Source organism: Grus americana, chromosome Z, assembly GCF_028858705.1.
Source record: "Grus americana isolate bGruAme1 chromosome Z, bGruAme1.mat, whole genome shotgun sequence".
NCBI lineage: Eukaryota > Metazoa > Chordata > Aves > Gruiformes > Gruidae > Grus > Grus americana.
Genome location: NC_072891.1, coordinates 32,162,932 through 32,182,191, shown reverse-complemented (window position 1 = coordinate 32,182,191; position 19,260 = coordinate 32,162,932). Strand labels below are relative to the sequence as shown.

General features: G+C 37.5%; 1 protein-coding gene across 2 annotated transcripts in view; it reads right to left on the bottom strand.

Moving 5' to 3' along the window:
- Positions 1–497: 497 nt before the first annotated feature.
- The window catches only part of LOC129199194 (uncharacterized), a 45,495-nt gene continuing 26,732 nt past the window's right edge, over positions 498–19,260 (bottom strand). For both annotated transcript variants that reach the window (XM_054809216.1, XM_054809219.1), the window contains 3 exons: positions 18,132–18,220; positions 16,551–16,643; positions 498–9,093 (listed from right to left, as the gene is read on the bottom strand). In XM_054809216.1, the coding sequence (XP_054665191.1) occupies positions 8,905–9,093; positions 16,551–16,643; positions 18,132–18,220 (371 nt within the window). In that variant the 3' untranslated portion in view covers positions 498–8,904. The remainder of the gene's footprint in view (positions 9,094–16,550; positions 16,644–18,131; positions 18,221–19,260) is intronic.

Sequence of the window (19,260 nt, the reverse complement as noted above, 5' to 3'; positions counted from 1 at the left end):
GCTGATTTTTCCTGATCTTTGTCACATATTAAAAAGTACGCCATAACAGACTTAAGAGAAATATACGTAGGTTAAATTTTATGGCGCTGTAAGGAAGATTGTGGCAGGGCCTTGAACACGTGAGCAGGCTCTGATTGCCATGAGAAGCCTGTAACCCTCTTTCTCTGTACCCCTCTCCCTCTGCAATCTCTTCGCCTCACTGAGTGCTTCACTGCTTTTATTTAAGGTCAGCTCACTCTCCCTTGCAGAGAGGCTGACCCTTGCTGCTCCCTGGTGGGTTATCTGCCACTTCTTCTTCCAAATGTCTGTATTAGTGCCTCAGAATTGCATCCCTATTTTTTAAAAAAAAAATAAATGCAAATTCCAGAAAGTTCTCCTGTAGATCTCACAGTCGAGTTAACCTAAATAAATTGATAAAAATCTTCTGGAGTGTGAGAGTTTAATAAAGACCCACGATAAAGATTTGCAATAAATCTTTCTCCTCTGCCTCTCTGGAAACAAACAAACAAACAAACAAACCAAACGAACAAAAAAAAAAACCAACACAGCATTTGGGAGGAGAGATCAGGTTTACTTCAGTAGGGTTAGCTGAAATAGATTTTAATTAGAACACTGACAACTACTAATTTGATAACAAATTTCAGATGCCTTCTAAAAAAATTTATGAATCTTCTATTAAACTTGCCAATCCTCTGGTGTCTGAATTTTTATATATATATTAATTTCTGCATTACAGTAAAGGCAGATAATGTTTCTATTTTTAAGCAGTTTCTGGTAATTAGAATCATATCTGAAACTTGTAACACAATGCTGGAAGTCTGTGTCCACAGTTGAAACTTGTTAAATTTTTCTGAGATTTATATAGTACACATATACCCAAGCACTGTAGATCATCTGTTAAAACTAAGTTCAAAAAAATATTCAGGTTGAAGTCCTTTCTAGCTTCCTGTAAGTAACTTGTTATGTTTCATCAGAATAAAAAACATATGAAATCACTTTCGTTTCAGTTTTGAAAATAGCAATTCAATACTAAAAGGTCAAAATCAATCCTGATTGGTACATTTGCAAGAGGCTTTGCTTTGCTTTCCTTTGAAGTTCATACTCTAAAGTGTTCATACTCTGATAGTTATGGAGAATGTTAGAATCTTATTATCTAGCTGTGAGAATGTGTGTGGACGTCAGACATACCGCAGAGCTGCAATTCTGCGCTAGAACAATACCGGAGGAATGTGTGTAGGACTGGGAATCATGAGTTAGAACTCTGGCTTTGCCATTTGCTATCGCCTGGTCTTGGCTAAGTCATTTTTCTGTCTCTAGTTTCCTCTATTTAAAATGTACACAATACAATTTGTATTCACCTTTATTGCATGTTAATATTTTACAAAATTTTTGCTTATAAAGTACTATAGGATTGTGAAGTGCTATTGAAGACTTTACTAGTGCAGACTATGTAATTGTTTACAATACCACAACTTCAACCATTTTGCTTATTTACAATTTTAAGATGTGGAATAAATGGAAAAAACACAGTTGGTTTCCACCCAATTAGTACATTTGGAGAATGATACATATCTAATAATACCTTGTGAAGGTATATGAATACAACGCAAGCTAGGGAGCTAAGTTTATAGTTTTAGTACACATGGTACAGTTACTGTTGTCAGAAAGAATTTTTCAGTTACATCTAAAAAAAGTAGATAATGCAGTACTGAAAACACTGGACACAGAATTAAGAAGACATTGTAGAACTCTTACAGTAATATAATCTACCAACAAAAAGATTACTAAGGGTTCATATATGATGATTTAGCGCAGTGTCCTTCTGAACAGAAAAATTCATATGAACAAATGTTTTATTCTTACCCAAAGTATTTTTATCCTATTTCTATCTTCCTGATGCCCCTCCCAGAAGCAATTTTTCCTGGCATAAATTCCTCTTAGAGGACAGAATCACCAGCAATTATCATAGAGTAACTGAGGCTGGACAAGACCTCCAGAAATCCTGTAGTCAGCTCTGCTGTTCAAAGCAGGGTGAACTCAAACATGTTAGTCATCACTTGTGACGCACATCATCGCTTTTTTCTAATTCATGGCTAGTCTTGAGATCCATCTGGTCATCATGAACAAATCTTAAATTTCTTGTTTTCATCTACTACAAGAACTGGGGTTTGTGCTGCATCCAGATTATACTTTGTAAACTCGAATTTCAAAAACATTGAGCAATTATCCCTGTTAATTATTAGACTAATTTAAATGATAGATAATTGAGAAAAATGCATACTGTCCAGACATTGAAATGCCTCTCTATATTTTGTCACATGGTCTTTAAAAGTATAGCTAGTTGTTACCACCTCAGTGACATGGTTTTGAAAAAAAAAGTTACAGCAAAGGCACCTCAGTGTGACATGGTAAAATATTAATTTCTCTACTCTTTAGTGAAACCCATAGAATAGTTTTAAGGCTTATCTTAAGAGTGAAGCTTAATTGTCAGCAAAGATTGCCTAACTTTACAGAATACAGAACATATTTGTTTATATATAGGCAATCAACAAATGGTAGTGGTTAATACTAGTTTTAATACTAATGTATTAGTATGACTAATAGTCTAGTATTTAGTATGACCTTATTCAAGGTCATATCATTAGGAAAACAATATTAAATTAATTTCAGATAGAAAATGTGGAGCTACCAGTAACAGAAGCAGCAAAGGTCAGAATGTATGGGTCTTTTAAAACTGTACATTGGATTATATAGCCCCTATTTCTAAATAATAACTTTATATCTAGAAGCTCAGACTGAAAACAAAGCAAACTCATAATTAATTACTAATTAACTACTTTCTGTCTTTCTAATCTATCAAAAAAATGAAGTTGAAACCAGATTGAGAGATCCTGCAAATTCTGTAGTAAAGCTGCAGCAAATACTGAAGAACATATGACTTTCTAAATAAACAAAATGTAAGTACTCCACATGCATGGATAGCTGTATTTAATTTTTTCCCCCTGCATTTCTCCTCATACAGAAAAAAAAGTAATTCAATACGCCACTTAGACAGTTAACATGATGTCTACCAAGAAGCTAAATCTTCAAACAACAGACAATAAATACATTTAATATCAGTTGTGTATGAGCACATACCTGCTATAAACCCCAGGGCACCATTATGGTTAGTCTATCTCATTTGGAGCTCACTGTACAACTGCAGAATAACCTGGGGCCAGAGGTGAGCAGAAGCGTAAAAGGATTTTTTTAAATATACCTTCATGACTTCTTCGAACTGTGATTTGCACTCATTTGGGAAATTTGGTATTATGATAAAAGGGCTTTAGGACCAATACAGAGATTTCAAGACCTTGTCCTCTGCTCAGCTATGTGAGAACTACAGATTTTTATCTGACATTAGTGTAGTTAACTCTTCTATTTGTTAGTTTGGCAGTGGGAGGAAGGAATGCACAGAGAATCATGCTATTCTTTCTATGCTTCATTTTCAAACTTTTTCTTTATCCTTCCCCATTTTATACCTATTAGCTAGTTTTTTTTTCTTGCATATATTTCTGCTCTCCATACTGTGTCTTTCTATTCTCATCTGTCTTCTTTCTCTATATTTTTCTCTCCAATTTCAATCCTTTTCCAGACTTTCTCACCCATTTTTCAGGTACTTTTCATATTCATTCTCTGTAAGCCACCTTAGAATCCCTTTACCAATAAACTGGCAGCAAAGATACATTAAACGACAGTTTAGTTTTTCTTATCAGTGTCTGCTAATCACTTCAGTTAATTGCATTGACAACAGTTAGGCTTGAAGCCCGCTACACCAACTTGTTTAGAATACTGGAAATCTAACTACTTTCTCTTTGTAAATATTTTTATGAGAAAGCAGTGCAAATGTCAGTCTTGCTGGTGTAGTGACTAACTGTCAGCCACAACTTCAGTGTATATGAAAGAAAAATCTATTTACTGTAGGAATTAATTATTCTGATAGTAATTTGCATAACTTGTGGAATTCAGGTAACACTTGTAGCTAGGTGTATTAGATCTTTTAGCTTTTAACATTATTAGAGTACCTAATATACATTCTGATTTCTTTAATAAAATTGTAGTTTATTCATTACTTTTAATAGCAGGGTGGGGATCCTCACAGAACTGACCAGACTTCAATATGATGAGATGTGCTTACTGTATTTTGTGAGATCATTCAAATATTGAGAAGACTATTACTGCAAGAAAAACTATACCAGAGACAATCAGGTAAAATGTCAGTAGCTTTTAAATTCACCTGATAACCATATTGCAATTACTTTTTATTTTCTAAATGAACCCTTGCTCTCGTTACACAGTTTTCTGCGTTGACATAGGCCATGTGCTTCAACTGGAGTTTTCAGAAAATCAAGAGAGAATCTTTCACTTATTATGACTATTTTTTTTCTGACACTGAATGTATTTTCCCTTTGGCTCAAGCCTGCATGTAGTCATGAAAATATTGTGCTTTGGGATGAAATCAGTAGGATTTATTTTGTTTGCTTTTGTATGGTTCTTCTGTATGTTTGTGTAGGGTGTATTGAATATTTCTGCTCTTTGGATTAATCACTGTGTAAGTTCTGAGACACTGAAGCTGCCTTTGAATCATAGAATCACAATATAATTTACATTGGAAGGAATCTCTGGAGGTCATTTTGTGAAACCATCTAGTCAAAGCAGGCTTACCTTCAGCATTAGATGAGGTTACACAGGGCCTTGTCCAGCTGAATTTTTAATACCTCCACAGATGGACACTTTATAATCACAAAACCTGTTCCATTCCATACCCGAATGATTAGGGGACTGGAGCATCTCTCGTATGAGGAAAGGCTGAGAGAGCTGGGTCTGTTTAGCCTGGAGAAGAGAAGACTGATAAGGGATCTGATCAATGCTCATCAATATCTACAGGGCGGATGTCTAGAGCATGGGACCAGACTCTTCTCAGTGGTGCCCAGTGACAGGATAAGGGGCAACAGGCACAAACTGGCACACAGGAAGTTCCATCTCAATATGAGGAAAAACTTCTTCACTGTGAGGGTGACCAAGCACTGGAACAGGCTGCCCAGAGAAGTTGTGGAGTCTCCTTCTCTGGAGATATTCAAAACCCGCCTGGACACCATCCTGTGCAACCTGCTGTAGGTGATCCTGCTCTAGCAGGGGGGTTGGAATAGATGATCTCCAGAGGTACCTTCCAACCCCTACTGTTCTGTGATTCTGTGAATATGTGATTCCATTTGTTACATATCCTTATAATTTTTTTTTTCTTTACAGGCAGTCAAAATTTCCCTTGGTACGACTTGTGACTACTGCATATTGTCCTTCTGTTTTGCACCTCTGAGGAAAGTTTGTATCCATCTTCTCTACCATCCCCCTTCAGCTCGGTGAAGAATCGCACTCCTCATCTCCAGGCTAAACAAACCCTGCTGCCCTAGCCTCTCCTCCTCAAATGCTCCATGCTCCTAACCATACTTGTGCCTCTGCTCAGCCTTGCTCCAGTATGGGCTGCAAAGCCCAAAACGGGACACAGTACTGCAGATTCGGCCTTACAAATGCCAAATAGAGGGGAAAGATTTCCTTCCTTGACCTGCTTGGCTGACCCCTTCAGTCATTCCAGACACAGGAGATCTAGGCCCTGTATCAGTTGGAAATAAATATCAGGGTTTGGAAAAAGAAAGAAATTTTTTATTTTCAGCCGCTGAGGACTTTTTTGTAGCTTGCTGATGTGCTAAAATTTGGATACAAGGTTACTGCCGTTCACCTGAAGTCCACGAGATGGTGCTAGAGAAGGACGACTTCAATGAACCGTATGTTGAGTAGGAGCTGTAGGTTAGCAGCCGCCGTCTTTCGTCCTCAGCGCTAGTCAGCCCATGTAATTTGCCAGAAGCAATGAAGAGAGGAGCTTGCAGACAATCTGCTCCTCTGCAGCTATTCATATATACAGGGAATACAAGGAGTCTTATTTAAAACACACAAATAGCGAAGGAATTTAGCCTGCATATGATTTCTTTGGTTAGACAAATTATGGACAAATAGAAACAAATCCTGGATGACATTAAAAAAATAGCTGTTTGTACACACATTCTACTTCAAAATTCATGCCATGTATGTCTAAAAGCAGCAACACTCAAGACAGCATACTCTTCTGTCTAAATCAGTGGGTAACTACAAGATACAAACATATTATTGTATCTATTGTAATGACAACATCATCACATCATCCTATCTGAGAAAAAAGAGCCCTTGACTTCAGACTGAGTGACTGGAAGGGTGAGAACTTCACACCAGGGAAGAGGCATAAATGAGTCTTTGTCTATTGATGCATTACTAAAGATCGTTAATAGAAACTGCATGATTTGGAGTACTTACAAGTTTTAGTACTGTTGCAATTGCACTAATGCTAGATGGTTATATTTTGTTTAGACAAAACATAAAAACATTCATTAGACTAACAATTTCTAATTCTAAGTAAAAGTTAAATAATATCAGTACTGTTTTGAAAATAAACTGCAAAATAGTAATTATATTTTATATTCAACTGTTAGACACATTGCATAAATGTTTTTGTATTGTAAAGTGTTGGAGGCTATGCTTTTCTAAAAGACTTATTTGCTTTAATTTTCTATTTTTAAAATAAAATTTCTACATGTTTTCCACCTCAAAAAATAAAAACTTATCTGCCACTTATGAGACACTCAGATTAGTGGGAATTTGAAAATGTCAGTTTGAAGAATTTGTATGAGCAAAATAAGAGTCCAGGAAAGCTTAGGATCCAGAAATTGTTAACTTGTTTTTCTATGTACATTTATAGTTACAAAGCTGGCTGAATTTGTTGTGTTTTCTGAGAAAATTATTGAATTACATTACTGTCTTATATCTCAAACCTGAAACTTCACAAAATTACTACTGCTGCTTTCCATAAGGGATTTTGTCCCTTAAATTGTTTTTAAAAAATCTTATTTTTAAGATAGATTGTAAAAGTACAAAATTCTGCATATAACCATAATTTAAGTTTTAACTGTAAAATAGATTCAAAATTCACTGTGGTCGATGTTACTTTTTTGCTGACATGCTTGGTATGAGTTTTATGATGAGTTGTCACCTTTTCATCAACTTACCATCCAGAGAGCATGTTCTGAAATTTAGTAAGGTGATCACATTACTAATAATGTATATGACTGTGAAGTATTAGTGTATCAGTGAAATTATTATACTTGATACATAAATGAATTTATTTCTTGTGCAATATAATAGATAGTGCTAAAATAATTTTATTCTAGTGTAATGTACGCCGAAGTCAGTATCTAGAGTTTGGGGTTTTTTTCTTCCCACTGACTTCACTGAATTCTTAACAGATCCAGAAGTTGTAAGTATTATTTAGGGAATGATCAAAAGCTCTCTTCTGTTCAGTCAGCATTGGAAGCAACAGAATGATTTTCATTATTTGAAGAATACAACAAGCCTAGCAGTGAAACTCCACACTGCTAGTGGGCGGGCAGGGGTAAGAAAAATCTTTTAAGCTCTCACAGACCTTTGGAGTTTGGTCTGCTATAGATAATTGCCTTATTGTAATGTGCATTGGTGTGATTAACTGACGTTAGGATTCCTATTTCAGGTATGCATTGTTTATTATATTTACACGGAACAATTCCTGCAAGTGCTGTGTAGCTTGTAGGTTGTTCCACTGCAGCTAAGGGACAACCTCTTGCAATAGGTGTATGATGTCTATCATTTATACACATACATTCTCAAATGACTTGCATGAAGGAAAATTGCCACTAAATTACAGTGGGGCTCCAGGCACAGCAGTGGAGAACCAGATCATTAACACCTAGTGATCCTGTGTACACTTTTGGTTTGCCTCCTATTGTATTTCAAATGTTTTGTGCCTTGCAGGGTATGATCTATGGACATTTAAGTGTCAACATCTTCCATTTCACACCAACAGACCCTGTTGCTAAAAGGCAGGTACTCCTCCTGCTCCTCCAGTGTACCCCACATAGGCACCTAGTGTTTATTTTATTCAGACATTTTGAACATTTAATTATTTTTTCACATGTTGCTTTCTTCACTCTGCTTTGCAGCTGAACACATGATTGTTTTTCCCTCTGTGATTCAGAGATGGAAACCAGTATGTCAGAGCAATTTTCTGCTGGTGTTCACAGGCATCTGTTATGCCCCATCAGTTCAATGTGCCTCCCTCCCTCTGCCTGCACGTTGTGAGCCTGACGCTCTGAGTACCTTTTCTTAGAGAGCTGCCATGCTGGGTAGATGCTGAAATTGCATAATGGAATACATGGGCTGACTTGGAGCCACAGGGGTGGACAGATCTTCTCTCTAACTTTCAGCCTCTTCCTTTGTTCTCAGTTAGACCTAAGAACACCTTTTCTGCTCCTTTCCCAAAGGCAACCAGTCAATCAGTCAGTCAGGACTTACACATACGCGTTCAATAACTTCTAAATGTTTTCTTCTCAAGTTCAGGTGAGCTCATAAGACACTTTTTTTAAAAAAAGTAAAATGTTTACCACATAGAGAACTAACTGTGCTTTGTATTTTGTATTGACGTATGCTTTTCTTTATCCCCTGTCTTTGAAATATCCCCTGTGTATTTTTCCACTTCCAGAAGAATTCAGCTCCTTAAAAACATAATTGTGCGGTTAAGACACGAAAAGATTTATCAGTTAGTATTTCTTTCAAACTTAGCCTTTCTCTTTTCCTATTGAAAGTACAGAAATAAAGGATGTTACTCATGCAAAATGGTGACTCAAGAAATTACAAAAAAGGAATAATTAAGCCAAAATGGAAATCAGTTGATCTCAACCTTCCTTCTCTTCTCTTAGCTTATTATAGGCATTGTATGGACACTTCGGCCACTGAAACGTAGACAAGTTACTTTTCCTGTAAATATGACACCCTGAAGTAAAAATTTTTGTCCTCGTTTGGTTCTTTGTTTTCTGGCTTGCGAATATCAAGTGAGTCATCATTCACATACAGGTAGTAACTGGTATCCTCATAGCATTGGAACTGCACCGAATCTCCTTGGTAATGCATGATGAAAAAGTGATTATCTTCACTCAGCTATGAAAATACACAAAGTAAAGAATATATGTTACATTTTTAAAGCCTTTCTATAGAGTATCATGTGACAAAAATTCATTTATGTTGCTGGCTTGTTATATTTTGAATGCTTTTCTCCCGTGACATATATTTCCCAATTTTAAGATAAAGCTTTGGCAACACCTAATCATCTTGGGACAGATTCTGTGATAACTATGAATAAAATAATACCTGTCTCCCTCAAAGGACTGAGTATTTCCAGACCCATAGCTGCATTCCTTTGCTTCACAAAAAGACAAGCAGTTTTCCTCTGCAGTATACCTGTTATTGGGATAATTATGATTTTCACCTGGTTATTTTCTTACCACAGACCTACCCTGTCAACTGCCACTAGCAGCAAAATGTCAATCCACATTTTTTTCTTGCCTCTTTTGGAGTAATTTAGAATGTTATAGTACCAATTACTCTTAAACATCTGTTCTATTATCTATGATCTTTCTGTAGTTTCTCCAGTTTCCAATAGACTTGTTTTAAGATCCATCTTTGGAGGAATGGCTATTGTCAAAACAGCCCATGTCTGTGTGTGGATGTGTTTGGGTTGTCTAGGCACCTCAGGGTGAGGATGGGGAAATAGTTACCAGAAAACAGCATCCCAGAGAGAGGAAGAGTATGTGCTGAGAGTTAGCCTCTGAAACCATAAGCCCTGGACGCTAGCCACACTGTTAAATCTGCAAAAACTGATAAACTCAGGAGACCAAGGAGCTGCTGAACCTGCCCAAGGCCTCCAGCACACACTGGCACCTGCGATGGGTCACGTAACCCACACCATATCCAAGAAGGCAGCGGCTGCTATAGGTGGACAAAGACTACAGGGCAGTATATGTAAGCACACCTGCTGAAACGAGGGACCCGGTGTGTGACTCTGTGCATAGCTGCCTGGAAACCTCTGGAGTGTGGGTACGAGCCCCTGCTCCTCAGTGTACGCACTGAGTGAGGCAGTAACTGAGAGGACTGTGTGAATCGTTATCTGCTGCTAATAGTAAGTACTTAATTAATAAAAGGTTGAGATTTGTGTTTCCCCCAACTCAACCTCTTGTCATGGAGCAGGGAACTTATGATATCTTTTGAGGAAGACTGAGTTGGTAAATGAACGCATCATAATAAAATTATTTCATCTTCCCTTTTGAGTGATGTGTTTGAACACTCTTATCCTACCCACAGGATAGTTCTATAAATCTGACCAGTCTGGTGTATTATCATTGTACACAATGCTTAAGGGGACCTCTAAAATGAAACTGAATGCTTAGGGAAAAGCAGGAGGATATTAAAGAGTCCCAGCTACGCTGGAGATTACAGCTTTGGCAATAACCACCTTTCCATGGCAGGAGGAATGTGTCCTTTCAGCCCATATGACAACAGGGGAAGGAAAGAAAATGTCCTGCAAGTTATTGCAGGGTATGTGAAAGAAACTTGAGGATGCAACTCCTGTATTAGCAAAGCTATAACGGGAAGCAGCTAAAACATTCTGTCTTGATCAAGCCAGTGTAACAGAAGACTATCTGCAGCTTCAATCCAAAAATTATGTTTTAAAAAATACTATTAAGAAAGTTGAAGACAATTTGTCCCTTCTAGGGATTCAAAAAGGTAATAAGGAAATACAAATGGAATAAGATAATCTGGTGACTTCAGCGAAAAAAAAAAAAAAAAAAAGGAAGAAAGAAAACCTGCAGAAGCAAGGAGAGGAATTAATGTGTACAATGCAGAAATTCACACTAGACCAAGGGAGACTCCAATAGGATCTGGTAAATTTGAAATCAAAATCAAGATGTAAAAATTAAAAATACCTGCTGTATCTGCATGAAATGATGGAAAATTAGATGGACAGCCACCACAGGAAGATGATTTGGGTAATGATATTGTGTGACTGGGAGAAGAAAGAGGAGCTGGGAGTAGAAGCATACCCAAACATTGCTAGGGCTGGTAGTTGCAGCAGGTCATTGAAGAACAAGGTGTTTTGCAAGAAATCATGACACAGATAATTTTCTATTATGGCCTGTTAAGAAGGCTAGTAAGAAAACTTGGTGAATACAGTGGACTACTGCCAGATAAAGTTCAACCTGAGGACAGCTCCTATGGCAGCAGGCATGCATGAAAGATCATTTGCAAGTTCCAAGAAAAAAACAACTGGGTTTCAGTTACAGATCTGACTGTTTCTTTGCCATTGCATTAAACGAAGAAATAATTTGTAGGTTAGGTTTCACATTTAGTGACAAAAAATACACCATTACTCATGTCCCACAGCTGATTCACAATGCACATGCAATAGCATATGTATATTCATGTTAGAAAAATGCTACAAATGTTATCTCCACTGGTTAAAGAAAAAAACATTGTTTTATGGAATAGTATGTTAGCTATGGGAGCTACAGAGAAAGATGTGAGAGAGTAGTATCCAAGTTTTAAAATAAACTAACTCAAAATGATTTAAAGTCAGTTTGCATTAGGCACAATGAGCATTAGCCCAGACTCAGTTCAACTGCTGCACTCTAAACCAGGAAGCAGCTAAAAGATAAAAAGGAATGTATGTGAAGTTGTCATAGTTTAACCCAGTTGGCAACTAAGCACCACGCAGCCACTCGCTCACTCCCACCCACCCCCCGGTGGGATGGGGGAGAGAATTGGAAGGGTAAAAGTGAGAAAACTCATGGGTTGAGATACATATAGTTTAAGATGTAAAGCCAAAACCGCGCACACAAGTAAAGCAAACCAAGGAATTGATTCACCCCTTCCCATGGGCAGGCAGGTGTTCAGCCATCTCCAGGAAAGCAGGGCTCCATCACACGTAATGGTGACTTGGGAAGACAAACGCCATCACTCTGAATGTCCCCCCCTTCCTTCTTCTTCCCCCCGGTTGTATATGCTGAGCATGACATCATATGGTATGGAATATTCCTTTGGTCAGTTGGGGTCAGCTGTCCCAGCTGTGTCCCCTCCCAACTCCTTGTGCACCCCCAGCCTCCTCGCTGGTGGGGTGGGGTGAGAAGCAGCAAAGGCCTTGGCTCTGTGTAAGCACTGCTCAGCAGTAACGGAAACATCTCTGTGTTATCAACACTGTTTTCAGCACAAATCCAAAACACAGCCCCATACTAGCTACTATGAAGAAAAACAGCTCTATCCCAGCCAAAACCAGCACAGGTGGCCAGCTGAATCAGAACAAATCATCTTACATTGTCATGACATGTTACACAATGGAGTATAGGGCATACTACAATATCAGATGAAACAAGGAAATGAGCACATGATCAAAAACTGCATGAGTCACAGAATGATGATAAGCAAACTAGTAAAACTGAGCTGTCACCTCAATTGTATCAAAGAAACTATGGACCTTGGAAAGTATTATAAATTCATTATATGGCACTTTGGATTTGTGACTGAAACAGGATAGATGACACAGCAGTGTTTTGCCTATTACTGAGCAGTGCTTGCACAATATCAAGACTTTCTCTTTTTCCCACTCTGCCTCAGCGAGGAGGCTGGGGGTGTGCAAGAGGCTGAGAGAGGACACAGCTAGGACAGCTGTCCTGGACAGGCCAAAGGGATACTCCATGCTGTATAATGTCATGGTCAGCCATAAGGACTGGCATAGAGGAAGAAGAAGATGGGGTTTTTTTTACTTCCAAGTGGCTGTTGCTCAGAGACTGCTCAGAGCAGAACATTAATCTGCTTATGGGAGGAGGTGAGTAAGTACTTTTGCGTCACTTGGGGTTTTTTCTGACCTTCACATATTATACTGGTTTGCTCTTGCTATTCTCTGCCCTGTCCCACTGGTGCGGAGTGGGATTGGGTGAGTAGCTGAGGGGGGGGGGGTTTGGCAGCTGGCTGGGGCCAACACACCCTAGTGCTTTTTTTCTCACAACTGGTCCTGTCCTGACAAACGGTAGGTCTGTGCTTCCAGCCCTGGGGCACTTGGTTCCAGGTGTTTTGGACACCCCGCCACATGAAAGCGAACTGTGGCCTGCACTCTGCTGCCAAAGGGGTCAAGAAAAATGCCTTGGCAATATCAGTTGTAGCACACACTCTGCCACATTTGACTCCCACCCGTATTGGAGCTCTAGGACATCTGATATAGCAACACTCAATGGTGGCATGACTTTGTTCAGGTCAGAATAGTCCACTGTTAACTTCTACCCTCCATCAGACTTGCACACTGGCCATATGTGAGTGAACCCTGCAGATGACTCCTTGGGTCTCCAATAGATGAATCAACTTAGGGACCCAAAAAATCCCCACAAGTCTCATGCCGAGAGCCAAAAAGAACTGTGGTGAGTTGACCTAAGCCAGCAGCCAAGCACAGTAAACATGGCATTGTCATTACCGGACAAGGTCAAAAGTTCTGAACCAAGGTAATTCTGTGGACCTCACTTGCCAGATTTTGCCTGTTTGGGGCTTAATTTTCTTTATTTTGGCCTATCCACAGAATGTGAACTACTCTCCTTGGTAATTGCCCTCTATACTATTTGTTTCCCCTGTACTCCCTCCTCCTATGATCTGTTTAGCTGCCTGTATCCCAAGGATACGGGCCCAGCTCTGATATATGGCTGCATAATTTTGGTTCAGAGTTCTAAGGAAACTGCTAATTTATGAGACAGCCTGCAAGAAAATAAAAAGGGCATGAAACAGTAGCAGTCTAGTTGAGAACTCTGTGTCAAATCAAGCCATTAATGTCAACAGTGAATGCTAAATAAAACTCATTTCAACATCATAACCATATGCTGGTTTTGGGGGGGGGGGTGTCAGAAATGACTGGGATTAACACTTTCCTGTGTGTGGGCTACATCAAGTGGCAAAGTTTGTAAATGTAATCTTACTTGTGCTAAAAGAGACCATATTGGCTAGTGGAAAAATTGTTTATAAAAGGTGGGAAATATCCCATCATTGTCAACATGTTGTGGGGAGATGGTTGGGAAAAAGTTTTCTGTGGTGAGGCTAAAGGGAAATAGTGCTCTGTGTTTCTTAATTCATGGTGTTATGTGGGGTTAACTACATTGGCTTGTATGATATTATTAATTATGATAAGCATGCTCTTATAGAATTAAAATAATTACAGTTATAAGTAACTGTAAGCCTGCTCCTGAGTGAACCGCTGGGCTTGGCCTCTCCACTGCTGCTCCAGTTGGGCAACCACCAGTGTGTGCACTGTGTGAGGCAGTAACTGCATGTACGATGCAAACAGTTTTCCACTCTTACCAGCATAGTAAGTAACCAATAAATATTGGTTGTGATCTGTGTTACATCCCTGACTTAATCCCCTATCAGAGTAAGATGTTATTATAAACTATTATTTGCTGTTACAAGCTGTTATTATTTCATTGTGATAATAACAGCCTAATTAATAAAATATGTTTTAATAAATATGGTGAACTGTGTCTCCATAAGGCTTCGTTACAGAAATGTAAATTTACAACACTATATGCAATTCTTCCTGCTGATATAACAGCAGGCTCCACAGATTCTCATGTTTCTGGTAATTCTACTGGCAGTCTTCCAGAAAAAAAAAAAAAAAAATCCCTGTCTTTAAGAATTGCTGTTGAAAGCTAGCAGACTAAATATCACATTGCAGCACCACATAGCTTTGTCATTGGCGATGAGAAGTATTTCTCCATCTCAGTCAACTACTCCCACACTTTTTTGTCCCAAGGACAGTGGAAGCTTAATTCATCACACCAGAAATTTTTTCCTGATCAGTGCACTCATTCTAGAAGGTTTATTAATTATCAGATGATTCAGACTTGACTATGATTTTGCCTCTTGGCCTGACTGAATGTGGTTCAAGTGCAGGCTGTTGACTCCTCACACAAATGAGTAACATTTTTTTTCTTCTGCTCAAAATCCTAGAATTGCTTAGGTTTGAAAAGACAGTTAAGATCTTGAAGTTCTCAGCAAGAAACCATGATAAGTAGATCACTATCTGTCTTGTTAGGTAATTAAAGGGTTCCCAGAATTAATTTTTCATTTTAATTATCTGTTTAGAAACCCAGAGTGATGAATAGGTCTCTACAGGCAACTGTTACAGCTCTTCTTTCCAGCTGTCCCAAAAACTAATTGTTTCCCTATGAACAGCTCCACAGAAAAAGGCTTATCTTTTTCTATAAAAAAGCACATGAAATACATTTTAGAAGAATGCAATATGACTGTGGTAGTTTACATCATACAAGGAGGGGACTAGAAGTTGCCTTATAAATTTCCTAAGCTTTGTTGCTTTCTCCTTCTCTGTAGAGCCAAGGAATACTTGTGGCAAGTACCTCAGCAGGAACTTAATCTCAAGGACCCACGTGGATTTTCCAGACCCAGTGTGTAGAAGATCTGTTCATTAACTATTAAAAAAAATTAATAGTACTGTGGGTCATACCTTTGAAAGACCATTTCAGAATGGCTTCACACAAGAAACTTCTTATGATTTCAAATTACCAGAACTCCTTTCTGATGTAGGAGAAATGTTAGCAATGTTAGAAATATCAGGCTGGAAATTCTAGGTTTTCAGTGTTTCACATTCACTGTTATGAAGTTCTGAAAGCTATCTGATCCCAGTTAGCTTTAAATTTGCTCACTGAAATTGGAAAGATTGTCTTTTCAATGCCCCTGAATAGTAAATCCACAATTTAGCCACAATGCTAACAAAAATCAATATTAGCTACATTTCCTTAGTTTTTCATTTTCTCTAGGTTAGAAGATCTGTCTAAGATATCTTATAGAACAACTGAAGTAGCTTCCTTCCTGTGTTCACAATGTTTTATCATTTCTATCTAGAGAAGAGCAAATAAAATCAAGCTTTGGTCACAAAAATGTGTTAAGAAGCCACCTGGCTACCTGTATTTCTATACAAAATGCATTACTTCTGATTTATAATCATCTGCTGATACAGAATTCAGTCTGAAAGTACTTCAGGGACTGCTTACTTTTAATTTCTTATTTATATTCAATTTATATCTATCTATATATCTATATATATATATCTTTCATGGGTTTATTACTTCCCAGAAGTTTTTGACTGATGGATTTCCTATTTCTTAAAAACATTGTTACTCTTGTAATTTGACCCTTCTGGATCCGCTAATACACTCATCCAGACTTTCTAGATCTTGTCTAAGAATTTGTACCAGGTGAAAATTACTTTGTATCTCCCTGCATTTTATATAGGCATAATAGTATGGGAAACATCTCCATCTATTATGTTTTAATTGAAAGTCAGATATTTTGTCTGTAGATTGAAGGATGTATTCATACACACAAGTCAAGTCAAAAGTATGGAAAAGTTCTTATTTTCTTTTTTCTGAGGAAAATACTAAAAATCAGCTGACGTACAAAAGTAGACAACTAGTCACTTAATGAGTAACAATAGGATGCATTTAGCTGCACTTTTTTCACACCTATGTTTGCACACACGCTCTCACACACGTTTGATCATGATGATATACCTGTTTCAAGTCAGGATCTTCATGGTTGCATGTTTTCATGTTGCGTCTTTCCGCAAAAGGATAATCTGGCTCTGAACAGGAAGCTTTTAAGACCTGTGTTTACAACCACCGAGATTGGTAATTTTGTCTTCATATTTCGCTCTTTTAATCCATCAAATGTAGTATTAATTCTAAAGAAAACTCTCTTTTTTATAAAGTCCATTAATGATTACATTCAAGTTATCCAAGATGAGTAAGTTAGTAAGTTCTTAAAACACTTCCATGAATATGTTCCTCTTTTACCATTTGCAATGCAAAATGAATTTGGTTGAAAGCAAATACTGAAGACAGTCCTTCAAACTGCTTAATACCCAGATTCTATTTTGCAATGCAGCCAAGACTGAATCATGTTGTAACAGAATACCAAAACTTTATCATGATAAAGAGCCTTGTCATCTTCCATATCAGAATTCCTGTTGAGATTAAGAAAATTAGTTGTATTCTGCTGAAAAAAGAAAAGTCCATGATCTTCCCAAGGCTTTTACATATTTGGGAGACACTGACTATGTCTCACCTCATTTTCAGATAAGAACTGGTTTTAATCATGTCAAGAAACATAATCTGGTATAAAATCCATTAGGGCTCAACACTCAGGTTTTTTCCCTGATTTGGTGGAACATCTTTCAAATAATTAATTTATGAAAAGGTAATCTCTGAACCAGAAAAATCCTTTTAAAATAGTTGTTCTTTCAAGGACAGAAAGGAAAATCCCAGTGGGATAATAGGGATAAATATAATTAATGAATCTTGCAACATACATTTCCCCAGATAATTTCAGGAAATAGATTTTATGGAATGTCATCTCTGAATTGAAATCAAATGAAAAACATCAAAGACTTAATTTGCGGAAGTGTTTGGTGATTTACACCATGCTCCATAGCCAGCATTAGACAAAGGGTCACTCTTTATCTGAACACAGCCTGTGTAAACAGAGCTTAAACTTTTGCCCTGTTTTAGAGAATAAACTCCAACATAACGTTCTTCCTCAGACAGATTTTAGTAAAGGTTATAACCCTCCAATAGGGAAAACAATCCTTGCCGGCCCTTCCTATAGTAGACAAATCTTTACAAGACTGGAGAACATGAAAATGCTCTGACAACAGATGGTAAATGTCTAAAATAGGATACACCATTCAGCTGTATTTTATTTTCATCACACTCCTTATTTTGTAATCAGGTTCCTTAGGAGAAAATAATTCTCTTAAACTCATCTCTTACCAAGGCAGCGTTCCTGCTTCTTCCTCCCCTTTTATTTCTTGCATATTTTCTGTTAAGAAGCCCCCTCTCCCTCCACAGAGACTGGAACCCAACATCCTCCACTGTCTTCCAGTGACAGTAGTCAACTACTTAACCCAATGATTTTTGCAATAACCTACTTTAAATATTTCCCCAGATGGAATAGAGGGAGGTTGTCAGAACTTGTGAAATGTGGAAGGTGGTAAGTAAAGGAAAATTAATTTGAAAAGGTCTGTAGGGGAAATGTACTGTCCTACAGTAAGAAAGAGCACCCACAAGTTACAAAGGAAATAAAATACTTCTTACCTTCAGAGACAGCTGCTTCTTACCCTTGCACAATAGGACAAATTCATTAAGCTTTGACCTCTGCGTGAGGATCACCAGATTTTTAGAATCTGTTTTACATAGAAGGGAATATTGTAATAAAATGTGTATCCCTTTGTAAAACGAAGCATAGCTGGAAATATTTTGTAAAAAGACAACATTCAGGTTCACTTTACATAGATAGGCATAGGAACAGAAACAAATATAATCATTCTTGATACCATTCCCTTCTGTAAAGTATTTAAAGTCTACGACTTTATGATGCTTTAAATTTGCCATGTATACTTTGTGTTTGTAGGTAATGTATGGAATATCAGTTATACATTAATATACATAATATGAACTATAAAAGCATACATATTAGTACTTAATGCATACATTTAATATACATGTTTATGTAATATACCTATGTATACATCAGTATGGAAAATGTAGGATTTTTCCCTTTTTATTTTCTGCATGCTTTCTAGGTCAAAATCTTTCCACTATCATAATTGTGGGTGCATTGGATTTACTCCCTTTTGAGATAACACTGTTTTTTTCAACTGCAGAAAATAACAGTATATCAATAATATGGGATATTCCTCAGCCTGATAAACTGACAATATTCATTACCTTTTAGTACTTCAAAGCCTCAGCAAAAAGTAAATAAATTAAGGTACCCTTTGTTAACTAATACAGCATACAAGACCATTACCTAGCAAAGCCTGTGACATTAATAACTATCCAGTGTTGTTATAACTATCTGCCTTGCTGATTTACTTCAAACATTACCATTTGTGCTTTTAAAAGTACCTCATGTGTACTGTTTAAGACAAAAAATATAAAAGAATGTAGCAGTTGATCACTGCAGTCCATCACTGAGCAACTGAATACAAATTTTACAGAGGTTAGGTAATTATGCATTAACAGTTGCAGTTAAGTAGATTTTTTTTCATGTTACCAAAGGTATTTTTTGGCCTCTGAAGGATATTCTGAATCAGCAAAACATATTCATCCCATCTGACTGATTTTAGCTGCTCTAATCCTGGTCCTGATTTTAGTTGCCCTAACTTACCCTAACGGTAATGCTTTTGTGGAAGTCTTCTGAAGGAATTTTGTCTGAGCCAGC